This window comes from Anolis sagrei, chromosome 1, assembly GCF_037176765.1.
Source record: "Anolis sagrei isolate rAnoSag1 chromosome 1, rAnoSag1.mat, whole genome shotgun sequence".
Taxonomy (NCBI): Eukaryota; Metazoa; Chordata; class Lepidosauria; order Squamata; family Dactyloidae; genus Anolis; species Anolis sagrei.
Window position 1 is genome coordinate 152,756,418 of NC_090021.1, and position 15,470 is coordinate 152,771,887.

The following is a 15,470-nucleotide window of genomic DNA, read 5'->3' on the forward strand; positions in this document are numbered from 1 at the left end:
CCTGAGCGAGGGCTGTGTACATAACCTTGGAGGGCCATATCTGGCCCCCGGGCCTTAGTTTGGGGACCCCTGCTCTAGTGCAATTAAACCCCATTGTTTCATCCCACTTGAACCTCTTTCTAGATACACTACATTACTTATCTCACCTAGAGTTTTTAAACATTTTAATCTTTGCAACCGGCTCTGCCGATCTTGATCAGTTATTGTAATTTTGTATTGTATTGTGTGCCTATTTTGTCCTTTTTATTTTATTGATGTATTATTTTATGTTGTATATTTGCTTTGCTGTGATTGTTGGGCTTGGCCTCATATAAGCCGCCCTGAGTCCCCTTGGGGAGATGTTGGCGGGGTATAAATAAAGTTTTATTATTTATTATTAATATATTTTGGGGACTGAATGTAGAGTTTGTAAACGCTTTCAATAAATCAACCCAGCAGTAATATAAAAATGGCCCAAGGCTTGGAATCGACTTTGATTTTGTCAAGAAAAAGTCTCGCATGTCATCCCGCTGGAAATGATCTGCAGTAGAGGAAAAGCTTTCATTTTATGTCTTACAACCGGCATACAAGCACACGAACAAAAGTGGTGGAGTAGTAGCAGGAAGAAACACAGTTGTAGGGCTATTGTACAAAAAAAGAAACATATGCCTGGTTCCAGCTAAATCTCTATTCAATGCTTTGAAAGGACAGAACTCCAAGAAATCCATAAAAGAATTGTATTCGAAACTGAGGTTTTAGGAAATGGCATTCCTGATCTTCTGTGCATTTCTAGCATCACTTCCTGTATATTTTAAAACCAAAATCCTCTTAGCATGCAAAGTAAATAGATTATGATATACTGAAGGATTAAGGATCACTGTCTGGTGTCAGATTAATCCCTCATATAGACCATCACTTGTACTGACAGAAATATGGCTGCAATTCAGCAAAATAGCTCCGTGGCTCAGTAACGTATTTTAGCATCCTTAGGTTGAACAAGCAAAAGGTTCCCTTGATCTGTTGTTGGACTGCATTTACCAAGGAAAGTGCATTTACATGTAATATCTTGTGAGCCATATGCTCTCCTCAAGCAATTGTAAAGAAGCATAGAAACCATTTTGTTTTATACGCAGCTATACATGGTGGAATAGAGCATGGTTAATGACGTATCTGTCTCATAGCTCCCGCGTTACTAATAGCCCCCTTCCCCCAATGAGGGCTGAGCATCTTATGCATTTTACCACTTTTTGTCTGCTGAGGACATAAGCTTTTCAGCATGGATTTAATGCATTCGTCTGACTATTACTGATAAGTCTCTGTGCTTTATTTCCCTCTTCTTGCTACTAAATCTATCATCCACAAGGCAAGTGTTGTACACTTTCTAAAGGTTTTTTTTTAAAAACAAAACCGAGGACCTAAAAACTCCTCCAAATATCTCAAATGCAGATTCGAAAAAAGATGCTCTTAAAATCAAAATATTAAAAATCAATTTCCATCTCTTTATTTGGCAAGAGTGCATTTTAGTGGCATAACTAAATTTCAATTAATTTCGATCCCAAACTTGAATGGCTAAGATTAAATTTGTATTATATCACACCAGTCTTCAGATGACACAAGAGAAGAACAGAGGAGAAAAGCCATTCTTAATACATGAATGCAAAGGGACACTTATGGCAAATACAACAGAATGCTTCCTTCACAATCCATTTTTGTTAATACCTTAAAATGCAATAAATATTCTGTAGTCTAGGTTTTTAAGCAAGTCAAGTAGTAGTTAGTCAGCTAAACTAAACGGGAGATAGCAAAGCTGAGAGCATTTTCCTTCACAATGCAGTTTTATTCAAAGTTGATATTTTGTAGTGAAGATGCGATCTGCTAAAATGATATTAGGATATCAATTGGAGAACTTTAAGTTGAAGTTTCACTCTGCAGTCATATAGCTTGGGAGGAGTAGGCAGTTCTAAGATGCTCAGGTGTCTTTTCACAGCGGTTTGTGCCACAGACGAGGAGGCAGAGAGGCGTTGAAGGAGGCTGTTGGGGTCTTGCACTGCCCTACTCTTGTGCTGAGCTCCACGGCCCCATCATTTTGGTTGGCTTTGACCTTGGAGGTGGGTAGCAGTACAGCTGGTAACTCTACAAGTAACACAAAGCCAGTTCAGAATGAGTCTTCCCACTCACTTACCCTAAGGAAGAGTTTATTCATTGTACGTTATGGCATAGTTTGTTGAAAAACAGGAGGTCTTCTGGGGACCTCTATGCCAGGCATGGGCAAACTTTGGCTCTCCAGATGTTTTGGACATCAACTCCTGCAGCCTACTGGCTCTCAGGAATTGTGGGAATTGAAGTCCAAAACACCTGGAGGGCCAAAATTTGCTTATGTGTGCTCTATACCTTGGTTTTTGAACTCCTTGAGTTTTCTGCTTCATAATCCTGCAAGTCATTTCTGTAAAGTGCTGTTTAATTTATGTTGGATTGTTTTTGTGTTTTTTTAAGATGTGAGGATGTGAGCCAAAATGGGCAAGTTCTTTGGAAACAATTGCCGCCTTCGTGGAAGTGGAACAACCATGCAGCCAGACGTACAGACGTACAAAAACATTTTTATTTCATTTTTGCAAAATGGGAAACCCTGTCTCCACATTCAACCTAACGTCATGCTAGAAAGACACCCTGTCTTTAATGATGGCTAGCATTTGGGCTGTGTGCTTACCTAATGGAATCTCTAATGAGAAAGTTGTGGCCAAAACACTGTTCCATGTGTAGAAAATATGTTTTTTATTGTTGCCCTTATACACTATGATCATTGCTGAAAAAAATTAAAAACATTTCTAAAAACATGATACATTGGAAATCATTTAGGATTTTGCTTTTGTTGTAAGCAATGTAAAGTTTATACAGCTTATGATTGAAACAAACTTTATTTCATGCTCTCTTGCTCTCTTTCTATATAAACTTTATATTATTTATCACTAAAGCATAGGAGAGAGAGGAAGATAAACAGAATGATAACGCTAAGTAACACAATTTTTGTTCCTTGGTTATAAATGTAATTTCCTAATTGGCTCTATCATAGAAACAAGGAAATTTTTTTATTACACTGACAAAACTTTGTTATAGCAGTACATTTTGCTATAGTTTTTCAATCAATATCTCAAAAGCTCAACGAATTCAACATAGTTGTGGCAGTCACAAAAACAAAGTTCCTGGAGTATAACAACTACTTCCAAAATAAGTATCACATAACTAAATAGGAAACAAAACTTTCAAACCAGGAACAGATTTTTTTTCAAATTTTGTTACATAGTGTAATTGATCTGAGTAATATAACTAATATAACTAGTAAAACTTTGGAACTATTCTACAGTCAGTAAGGCCTCCAGTAAAGGTATCTTTTCACCCCTTTAATATATGAGTCAATGATGTAAGTACTGGTCTCCAACTAAATAAATATGACCTTGTAAGTGTGACCTATCCAAGGCATGAAGTAATGAGTAGAGGGGAACAAAAAAATGTTGGGCTATATTATGTCTTGCTGGTGTTAACATATTTTGTTAATTAGTGGACAAATGCCTTGGCCCAGTGGTTCTGAACCTTTAGTCCTCCAGGTATTCTGACGTCAGTTCCCACAGTTTCTAACAGCTGGTAAATTAGCTGGGATTTCAGGGAGTTGAAGTCCAAAACACCTGGAGGATCAAAGGTTGGGAAACACTGGAACGTGCAGAGCAGCACGTGAGAGACAAAGCTCAAATGGGTTTCAGGACTAAGCTGTATTTAAAAACAGTAGACGGGTCCTGTCAAAGTTGAGTACATTTAAATCGAATTGATCTAACCACTTGCTTAACTTTCTCAGAGAGGAGCCCCCAGTGCACAATGGGTTAAACCCTTGTGCCAGCAGGACTGCTGACCAAAAGGTTAGCAATTCGAATCCAGGGAGGAGAGTGAGCTCCCCGTCTGTCAGCTCCAGCCCCCCATATGGGGATATAAGAGAAGCCTCCCAAAGGAGGGTAAAACTTCCGGGCATTCCCTGGAAAACTCAAGGATTTTGCAGATAGCCAATTCTCTCACACCAGAAGTGACTTGCAGTTTCTCAAGTCACTCCTGACATGGAAAAAAAAACTTTCTCAGAAATAAACAATAGGCACTAAAAGTGCTTCATAGGTGCCGGTGAGCTATAAAATTTCAAGACTACCTGAATCTAAAACAGTACAAAAGCTCCCTTTGACCTCAGAAAATGGTGAGTACTACCTTAACTTTCTTTAAGGGTATAAAGAATTACCATTTTTGTTTTACACCAGTCCAAAATGCACCACTTTGACAGAGTTGCTTTCTCTGATTTCCTGTAGACAGAAAACATTAATACTTGTTACTATGTATGAATCAAATGCACACTCTAGATTTTAAAACTTGCATTCTCCACTTTCTAGACAAATTCAAGATGCCAAGGATCAGCTTTCACAAGTATTAATTCAAAACAGACTAATTTCTATTTTTTGTTTCATTTGTTAACTTTGTTCTAGAAGATCGTATTTCCTAAAAATAATTCACAAATGCCAATTTCAAGTGTGCATACTTTTGTATTCATGAGCAAAATCCTGAAACGTTTTTAATGGCAGTTTAATGACTACAGCAACGACTACTAAAATATTCATTTATATCCTGTCATTCCTCCAGAACATATGGGGATATTTTGTAATATACAGTAACATGTTTTCGTTAGAGAACGTGTTTCTCTCTGATGAGGCAGTGCTTCCTTTGATACCTGCATATGTATGCTTCACTCTTCATGATGTACAGAAAACTAGGCGTGGAACTCCAAACAAAAGGAAACTTGCCTCATTCAATATATAATTGAGTCATTTGAGTAAGGAGGTATAAAAGTTGGCAGCAGAAGTGTGCAAGTTAAGGCTGCTTCAGGCTTATTTGTGTGTTGGCAAGTTCAAATAGCATTTGCAAGGGTTTTTTTTTTTCAATTTAAATTTTCAGACATCAGAGGGGATCAATTGAGAAAGACCAGCAGCTCCATCTCATGGTATACATGTTTTAACAGTGAGGCTTAAAATAATCTGTAGCACAATGTTATAGAGGAATATCTTTGAATAACAAAAACATACTGATACCTGTAACCATACGTCCAGCAACATGGCTGTATTTTTTATTGTTACTGTACGCTATAGTGATTCCCTACCAAACACTAAAGGGCTGTCAGCCTGACATAACACAGCCAAGTTCCCCTCTATTCTATGCTCTTTTACAATTGTTCAAGAGAACCAATTTCAGATTTCCTTGTACATTTCAAAAACCGCAAACACCGTAACACACTTGTGCTAGTGTCCAAATAAAATCTTTGCTTGGCATGACTTAACTTTTCTGAAGAGCTGTGATTTAAGAATTCCTGTTTGAAAGCTGCAAGGGCTTTGGCTTTTGCAAATCTCTCATGTTTGAAGAGATTTTCTCTCCCAAATCTGTTCTGTATTTGAAAACGTGAAATGTGATCGTTTTTGGAGATTGCACAAGAAGTGTGTAGGTGTGTGCTCCTACCATGTATTCCCCTATCTGATACAGCCGTGCACTTCAGATATGTAGGGTGACACTAGTATTGACATCACTTTATTGAATGAGTAAAAGTATCTATGCATCATTATTACTATTTTATTACTATTTCTATTATATCTATTATTAATAGAATTTTATTTATTGTAAACAAAGCATTTCCTTTTTTAACCTCATTAATCTAAACTGAAATTTCCTTAGTCACCTTGTGATATGACCTCTGTTGAGAGAAAGACAAGATGGCCCTTTAAATTATTTTGGACTTTTCAGGACTATCTTTCTGCATAGTTAGCCTAAGTTGGAAATCGGAGGTAAGCTACATAGTGCTTCTACCTGTAAGCCAGATCTCCCTTCAGCTAAGGTGCCATCATTTTCTCCTGACGTTTAGCCTGCATCTTCAGAGGACCTGAAATAGCCTGCAGCCCCCCTGCCCCTCATATTCCCATTTTGGAGCTGCTCCTTGTTCCACTGTTATTACAAGAGTCACAAGGACCCTAAGTGGCTAGGAGTGTTCTTTCATCGCCTTTAATTGCAAACCAATGCAAATTTGCTTAATCAGAGACAACTTCGTTGCAGTTCTCCATGCTCTGTGGACTTCCTGCTTTGATCATTGTAATGGGTCTAACATGCAACTACATTTGCACTCTCGCCTGTGTGATTTTATATATTCTTTGCTCCTATCAGGTCTGATATCAGGAAAGCTCGGATTCAAGTGGCTTCATTCCCTATTGTATTCCCATTCCTTGCAAAGAAGCCTAAGTATTTGTAGCAGATACAACTTCATATTCTTTTCCTGATGACTTTCCTCTAGCTTCTTATTTGTTGAATTTCAGGTTGTTCTTGATAGCCCCTATTGCTATGCTGATGTCTGTCATATTGTATGCTCTCAAATGCTGTGTACAATAATACTATAGTATATACATGATTAGCACGGCCTTATAAATGAAGTGCTGCCAGAGAAACTCGAAATTTTATGGTTGAGTAAGTTGACAGCCAGTTACCTCTTTATCATGTGCCTCCTCAGAAGTTTCTGAAAACAAAACATAGGGGGAGTAATTAATTCAGTGAAAATAAAGTGAGATATAAATAATTCTAAGAGGCATTCAGTTTAATGTAAAGGTACACTTGTTGTATTTTACATGTAGATCTAAGTCCCACACAAATTCCCTTCCTTGCTCAATGGGGCAGGATGTCTTTGGGGCCAAAAGAATAATGGGGGGACGGGGGACGGGGACGACACCCTCTCCCATGTTGGATTGCGCTGCTGTTCAAGTCTATTCAAGGAACTGCAAAATTATTGAGTGTATTTAAAGAAGATACACATAGGCCAACTCCATACTTTGTATTCTACTTAAGTGAACAGTTGTACTGTTGTCTCTACCATGCATTCCTCTTTCTGAGAAGCAGCAGGTGCAATTAGTATATTGAAGTAAAGTAAGTACAAACGTAAGAATGACACGCGTTTCTTCTTTACAATTATGCCAACACATACACACACACACACATGTATATATTTATGTATAAAATATGCCTGAATGTGTTTCCGTGGGCTACTAAGAAATCATCATTTGTTCACTGTAGAAAAATAAAATGTGGGTGGCATATTGGAAATATAGCAGTGGCATAGCACAGCTACTTGCCTTCTCTAAGGTACCTGTACAAGTGTCTCATTTCTCTAGTTTGCCACTCTAGAACTAAAACTGGCAAGTTGTAGAATACCAGTTTCTTTCTGAACTGGCTGTTCTGCTGTCCTTTTCACACATTCCTCTTCCATGGTATCCTCTGCTATGTGACGGGTAGGTATTACTGTTTATTTCAGTGTACATATGAGGATCTGGGCATCTCCTCTTGTGATCATGTTGGAAGAGTGGACAATGAGCTGGACAAGATCCTGCCGAATCCAGCTGTCCACATCTCCAAGACACCAGGATCCTATTTCCCCTTGCACCAGAGCTGGATGCAGTGCAGACACCGCAATGGCTACCACCAACCTAGTTACAGTATTTTCTCTACTGTTTCCATTGTCTGTACTATTTCTACCAACTATATATTGTCATCATTCTTGTGGATTTTAATTTTTCCCCCATTCATTTTAATTTTTTCTCAACACTTGTGATTTTCATTGTTTCCCCCACATCTTCTGAACTCTAGCCTTTGACTCCATGTGTGAACATCATAAGATAAACCTACCTACTTAGATCAAGCAAACATTGCAGTTTATTTGATCGATATATGTTTTATTGCAAACACACTTGAATTTGAGTTGAAACTCTGAACTATCCAAAATAGTATGCTTGAAGTGGTATGAGAAATGATGTTTTTCACAGAATCAAAGGAGTTGCACTGTATTGTGACAATGTAGGATCCTGGCCTGAATGTAGTAACATGTTTAATTTGAGGTTCACCTTTTTGTGAGGAGGAGAAATTAAGGTTTTAAAGGTATAGTAAAGGTAAAGGTTTCCCCTTGACATTAAGTCTAGTCATGTCCGATTCTGGGGGGTGTTGCTCATTTCTATTTCTAAGCCGAAGTGCCGGCATTGTATGTAGACATCTCCTAGGTTATGTGGCCGGCATGACTGCAAGGAGTGCCATTTACCTTCCCACTAAGGTGGTTCCTCACATTTGTATATTTTCGAACTGCTAGGTTGGATCTGGGGCTGACAGCAGGAACTTATCCCGTCCTGTGGATTTGAACCACCAACCTTCCAGTCAGCAAGTTCAGCAGCTCAGTGGTTTAACCCGCTGCGCCACCATGGCCCCTTTAAAGGTATACTTTAGTATAGAACCCACAGATATTTTGTTTTTCACTAATTTTAATTAGTCAGATCAAACTATTTCATTGTTCCATGTGTATTCTACAGACTTACTATAAATTCTAAAAGTTCATTTCAATGTGTTGAAACATTCATGGCTATACATAGTTGTGATTTGTCAGTATCCATACCTGTTTCACAGCAAGCTTCATCTTTGTTCATCTGCAATGTAGTATAAATCTGTCTTATGAATGAATGTTCCTTTGTGTCTATTTCTCTTGAAAAAGTAGATCTTTAAAAAAAGAGACAGAGTATTATGCAAAGGACATTCCCTTATATTGCAAAACATGTTTTTTGTAGCACTCTTGCTCTTATCTTCACCCATTTTTGTGGCTTTTGTCCCCACATTTTGTAATGCTTTGATTTCCTGATATTTAAGATGCAAAACAAGGCATATGGGCAGTGTGGATCTCATTTTTTAAAGCTCGATAATTTCTCCTAAAGGCTACTTTATAGGTTTCACGTATCTTTTGAGAACCGTAAAACTTTAAAAAACACTCTATTATATCAGGAATATGCAATCTACATATTTTGAGTATATTATTTGCGTATTATTAATTAATTAAAGTATTTATAATCTACCTTTAAGAGTAAAACCTCTCTAGTGATGGCTTCCAATAACCAATAAAAGTATCGAGAGCACAACATCCAGCTAAAGACACAATTTACAAACTGATAATGGAGGGCCCTTTCACACAGCCATATAAACCAGTATATCAAGGCAGAAAATCCCACAATATCTGCTTGGAACTGGGTTATCTGAGTCCCCACTGCCATATATTTCAGTTCAAAGCAGAAAATTTGGGATTTTATCCAGCTGTGTGGAAGGGGCCTGAGTTAGTGTCATTTCAGTAGCCCAATGAATCTGAATTAAGATATAGCCACCAACAACAAACATGTCTGAAAGCCTGTGTCAATGATCAATAAATACATAATTATACCGCAGATTTGAGTATTACTGAGTTGAGATCTCAATACAGAAAGGGTCCTGTAAAGAAAACAACGTTAGTTCACAAATTGCTTTTGAGCTGCTCTCCGACTGTTTGTCCAGAGGGCAGCAAATGGCAGTTAGGTGTAACCTTATACATGATGGAAGATCTTAGCAACAAAACTGTGATAAACTGTCACAAACAGTGGATAAATCTTGCCCACAAAAGCCCCTCCCTAAACAAACATTAAAATAACTTTGTGTGCTCCTTCGTTGCTCCTCCTTTTTTGAAGAAGACTTTTTCTTCAATCCAAAACATGTATTGTGGGAAAAAGAATAAAGAAAATTAAGTAGTTAGAAAGAACTGTGCATAGTCCACAGAAGTGACTTTAAAAAGCTTTGCTCTCCCCCCCTCGCAATGAATGTCTTCAACTGTGTGTGCCAAATATCTCTAAAATACGGGATTACATACTTTAAAATGCATACTAATTCTTCATGTTTGGATGCATTGGTCAAACTTAGCAGTGTTTTGAGGCAATTGTTTTCTTTAAAAAATCAAACAAGATTTGTGTATGATGAGTGCCTTTTTTGATGATTGCCTAGTTTTGATTTATATTTCACACATTCTTGCATACACTAATAGGATGACCTCTTGTTAAACAAATAAATACAAATTCTTTTGGAAAAGAAAAGAAAAATATCAAAACAATTGGTGTGCCCTTCTTTTCCAGTGTTAAGAAGAAAAGGTGTCGCCTTTCGAATAGGGAAAGATCCACTCATTTGTAGAACTACTGTATAACCCGACCCGCCTTTTGCTGAGTCTGTAACTTAATTATCAAAGGCCTCCTTTTGACTTGAGGCAAGTGAGTTGTAGGGTTGGAAATTTGCTTACATAATTGCAGACTGGCGTGCTAACTGGTGTGCTAAGTTTCATTAGCCTACGAAAATGTATATGACGGAGTCAACATTGAAACTCCCTCTTTTCTTACGGACAAGATTTTTGAAATCTTTGTTAAAGAGACTGACGGCGACTCTACTGCCTGGCTAGTTATTATGCTCCATTGTTGTGTGTTGCTATAATTAATGGCTAAAACAAATAAACTGAAATGAAGGAGTGCAGTTTAAGCAAGCAGCTGCAAAGGGATAGCCACACTACAGTCCTCCGGCTTTCCCTAAGCCGCGTAAAGCTATAATAATGCAACGGCCACTTCCCACTAAGCTTTAATGGCTCAGGAAAAGAAACTAAGGGATTTCACTGGACACCAGATTAAGTGACTTTCCAACCTGAGAGATCCTTTGGCTCTCTGGTTCCATTATCTTTTCCATAGTCTCTTGATCAGCTTTCCCTACACATAGCTGCGGATTCCATGGTGACTTGTAAATTGCTTTTTTGGCTGCCAAATTGCTGTAACTCTTCTATTTTTATGTTTTAAATAGAGCTTAAAGCACTCCATCCTCTTTGGACATTTCTTTAAAATTGGCCAGTGCTTGGAAGGATTTCGTATATATATCCAAAAGGCTTAGAAGATGTTGCATCTCGTTTTTATGAAAGTCAACAAACATGGAAAGTCCAGAAGGGGATAAAAGCAACTTAGCTACTTTTATCTAATACTTATAAATCTACCTAAATGCTCTGAACAGTAAAAGCACTAAAAGCAGTACACTTATTTCTAGCTTGGATACAGACATTGGTCTAGCTTGCTTAGACGACACGGTCCCCCACACTGTCAGGTTTAATGTGAATCGAAAGGCTGTGGGAAGAGTAAGTAAGATCAGTCTGGACTGGGCCACGCTAGATTAGTGTAAAAAGAATAGCAAGGTCCTTCTAAAAGGGTGACTGCTTGGGCAGAGAAGGTTTGCATAGTACACTACAAAGTGTTTCAGTAGAGCATTTGCCAGATGCTTGTTTATGCTCTCTTATAAAAGAATGGTGAAAACCCCCTTCTGTTTCAATTTCTAATAAGTTATTTATTCAAGGAAATTGGTACAAGATAATAAAAAATCTGATTGCTTCACAGAGTGAAAAAACATAAGAATTAAGTCCACTAATGAGTTAAACTCATTGTTTCCTTGACTTTAAACATTTTTTTTGTCGTGTCAAGAGATACTTGAGAAACTGCAAGTCACTTCTGGTGTGAGACAATTGGCTGTCTGCAAGGACGTTGCCCAGAGAACGCCCGGATGATCTGATGTTTTATCATCCTTGTGGGAGGCTTTTCTCATGTCCCCGCATGAAGAGCTGGAGCTGGTAGAGGGAGCTCATCTGCCTCTCTTTGGATTCGAACCTGCGACCTGTCGGTCTTCAGTCCTGCCGGCACAGGGGTTTAACCCACTTTAAACAATGTGACTCCATGATTTATCTAGGAACATATTGCAACTATGTAAGAATAAGTCTAAATAGCATAATATATTGGGAAAGGACCACATGGACCCACAAGTAAGTCAGGTCAGGGTTGTTTGTCCTGTCCCTAAACTGGTCCCTGTCATCAGTGATGGACTGGATGAGGGCTAATAAGTTGAAGGCTAATCCAGACAAAACAAAGGTACTACTGGTTAGTTGGAAGAGGATTCATTGCTGACCCTGAAACCCCAGGTGTCAGTGGTGGCCAGGAGTGCCTTTGCACAGTTAAAACTTGTGCGTGAGCTGCGCCCACACCTTCAAACACCAGATCTGGCCATGGTTACTTCCCGTTTGGACTACTGCAACACTCTCTACATGGGGCTGCCTTTGAAGACAGTTCGGAAGTTTCAACTGGTGCAGAGATCGTTAGCCAGGTTACTAACTGGAGGATCGTATCATGGGAGGTAACTCCCATGCTGCGGCAGCTCCACTGGCTGCCGATGTGCTTCCGGGCTAAATACAAAGTGCTGATTGTTACCTATAAAGCCCTAAATGGCTCAGGTCCAGACTTTTTGCAGAACCGCATCTCCTTTTATAAACCAGCTTGAGTGCTGCAATCTGTGGAGGAGGCCCTACTCTCGGTCCCACCCCCATCTCAATTGTAGCTGGTGGGAACGAGAGAGGAGGCTTTCATGGTTACTCTTTACCTCCCAAAAGAACTCACAACTGCCCCCCTCTCTCCTCACCTTTAAAAAGGTGCTAAAAACACACCTATGCACATTGGCCTACAGAGAGGAGAAAGATAGAACATCACCTAGATATGGTAAATCTTTCTATCTCAGCCTGTTAATTGTTGGGAACCATTTTTCCTCCAATCATGGTTCTAGTTGTTTTACATTTTATTATGTTTTACATTTTATTATGTGTATATTATGTGATTATGTTTGCTAGGGTTGTCAACTTTTTTTTCTTAATTTCTATTTGGTATTAAGTTTATAGTAATGGCTGATCTATTTTCTTTGGTGTGCATTATTGTGGTGCAATTTGTTATTTTGTCCTTTTCCTAGCATTGAATATTTGCCATAGTGTTGGAAACTGCCCTGAATTCCTTCCGGGAGATAGGGCGGTCTGTAAATAAAATTATTATTATTATTATTATTATTATTATTATTATTATTATTATTTTACTGACACAAAAACACAGTATGTCACAGCAAACAAGATATATATGCTAGATTTCATATCACAAAACCACAAGTCGAACGCTTCCCAAGCGTCTAGGACTGTGTGATGTATTTTTGAATGATGCATGCAGATTCTAGTAAGGTGGCCTTTATTATTATTATTATTATTATTATTATTATTATTATTCTGACACAAAAACACAGTATGTCACAGCAAACAAGATATATATGCTAGATTTCATATCACAAAATCACAAGTCGAACACTTCCCAATTATTATTATTATATCATTATTATTCTGACACAAAAACACAGTATGTCAGAGCAAATGAGATCTATATGCTGGATTTCATATCACAAAATCACAAGTCGAACACTTCCCAAGCGTCTAGGATTGTGTGATGTATTTTCGAATGATGCATGCAGATTCTAGTAAGGTGGCCTTTATTATTATTATTATTATTATTATTATTATTATTAGTGCTCGCCGTCTTGCTGGTTCAAATTCCATCCCACTGCTCTACTACATTGTAGGAGGTGTGTGAAACGGCACAGAATTACATTCTGTTTTCGTGCCTTCCCCCCCCCCCCCCGGTGTTGTTTTTGGGAAGATTCTTCTCAAAATGGAAACAGAACTCAGGGTTCCTAATTATGACTCTGAATGGCCTCCTTGAAAACAGAATGAGGGCACCTGAAATTCAGAACAAAAGCGGAACAAAAACAGAACGGATTCACTCATCTCTACTACGGTGGGCCCCAGATGACAATCTGGAAGCAGTGACTTTGAGATGTATTCATGTTCTGAACCTTCTGAAAAAACTATCCTTTTTCATTTACCAATGTCTTTATATAAGTGCTATAGATACTTTCAAAATATAGATTAAAGAAAGGATCCACTCTAACATCATCTGCAATTTAATGCTATCCAGGTAAACCAGTTTGTTCACCACCTGTGATTCAAAGCAGAATGATTAGACTGTTTTGACATGCATTATTTTTTTCACAGAACTCTCTTTCTGACACACCTTAATAAGATTTATGTGTTGGCACTGCCTCCTGGCTCAGAGGTCTAAGGTGAGAAAAAAAAGATAACTAGAAGTTCCAGAGAAAAATGAATTTGACAGCAACGTGGTCCGTGCCGTTGTCATTCTATCAATGTAGCAATAGAAGGGATGCCCCATTCTTTATATACTACAGATATGTAGACGCTCACGGTCAGGAGTGGAGCACATTCATTTGAATACAACTAGGAAATAGTTTGTAATTTGTATTTAAATTTTGCAAAATGACATTAACAACGCTAAAGGAAATGCATTTGGCCAAGCAAATAAAAGCATATCAAGGATTTAAATAGGCTTAAAAGGGAATGAAAATCAAACACTTAAAATGAAAAGGGACCAGTTTTGTGCACGACAAGCAGGACTTCTCTATATGATAATAACACAAACTGAGTCAGTAGAGCTGTAAAATGGGTGACTGTCAAATAGTTTCAGTTTCCATATTCAACTGTTTAAAGCAGAAGAAAAGCCATACTGGAAAAGGGAGGCTTGACAGGAGATTTCATTGTGATTCAAGTGTAATTCAAATGGTGAAGTATAGTAAATTGAGACTCTATAGTAAAGTCAATTATATATTTCAAGTGGAATTTAAAAATCAAATGTGGGATATGTAAGAGCAAAACACTGAAAATGTATTACACAGCAGTAATTGAGCCATCTGCTTGAAGAAAGGCAATTGTTCTTGAAGAGGAATGTAAAACCATCAGGCCTGCCCAGTCAGTTTTAATCATGAATTTTAAACTTGCATCTTGTATTTACTATTTTTGTTCTGCATATTTTAATATATGTATTTGTAGAAATATGCTTCAATATGTGTATTTTATATAATCTTTATCATGATTATGTGTTTTAGCTATGGTGTAACCCACTGTTGTGCCCCATGAAGACCCTCACTGTTTACCCCTAGTTAGGCCCTTTTTAGTTATAGGGATTAACATTTTATGTACAGTTTCTGGGGGCCAGTCTAGACAGACTCTTTTCATTGGAAGGTCGGTCAGAAGGTCTACAAATAACACGTTCATTTGGAGCTGTATGGGTTGTATGCAAGTCCAGGGGGAGCTGTATTCAAGTCCAGTCAGAGTTAAATATTGAGACCATCTTAGAGACAGTTGAACACCATACAAGAAAGAGACAATAAGAAAAATAAAGATACAAGAGCCTCAGTTTGGCCAGAATTGTGTCTATCTCTCAAAGACTTTACCTCTCCTCATAAAGATTTTGTAGTGAGATTTAGGTGAGAAAGTCTAAAATTCTTGTCAGTTAATAAATTCTTGTTTGATTCAACTATATAGTTTAAGATCTGTTCCCTGTGCAGCCAGTTCACCTTCCAAGTAGTTAAGATAGCATGGGGGCAGAACAACCACTTCGAGTCACAAGGAGAGGTGGGTAAATAATAATAATAATAATAATAATAATAATAATAATAATAATAATAATTTATTAAAAGAAAGGGGATTTTAGTTGTTCAAACATGGCATGTGCCATACCTGCCAGCAAGGAAACAAACAGAAGTGAAATATTTAATATCTTAATACTGACACTAAAATGATGGTTTAAAATTCAGATTATTTTGTAGACAATATTAAGAACATATGTGGGATACATATGAGTAGATATGTA

At 37.8% G+C, this 15,470-nt stretch overlaps 1 protein-coding gene across 1 annotated transcript in view; it reads right to left on the reverse strand.

Moving 5' to 3' along the window:
• Positions 1-1,457: 1,457 nt before the first annotated feature.
• WDPCP (WD repeat containing planar cell polarity effector) overlaps positions 1,458-15,470 on the reverse strand; it is a 211,201-nt gene continuing 197,188 nt past the window's right edge. Inside the window, exons 16-19 of the mRNA XM_060784552.2 lie at positions 8,471-8,571; positions 6,528-6,556; positions 4,253-4,313; positions 1,458-2,112 (exon numbers count right to left, since the gene is read on the reverse strand). Coding sequence (XP_060640535.2) covers positions 4,263-4,313; positions 6,528-6,556; positions 8,471-8,571 — 181 coding nt within the window. The 3' untranslated portion in view covers positions 1,458-2,112; positions 4,253-4,262. The remainder of the gene's footprint in view (positions 2,113-4,252; positions 4,314-6,527; positions 6,557-8,470; positions 8,572-15,470) is intronic.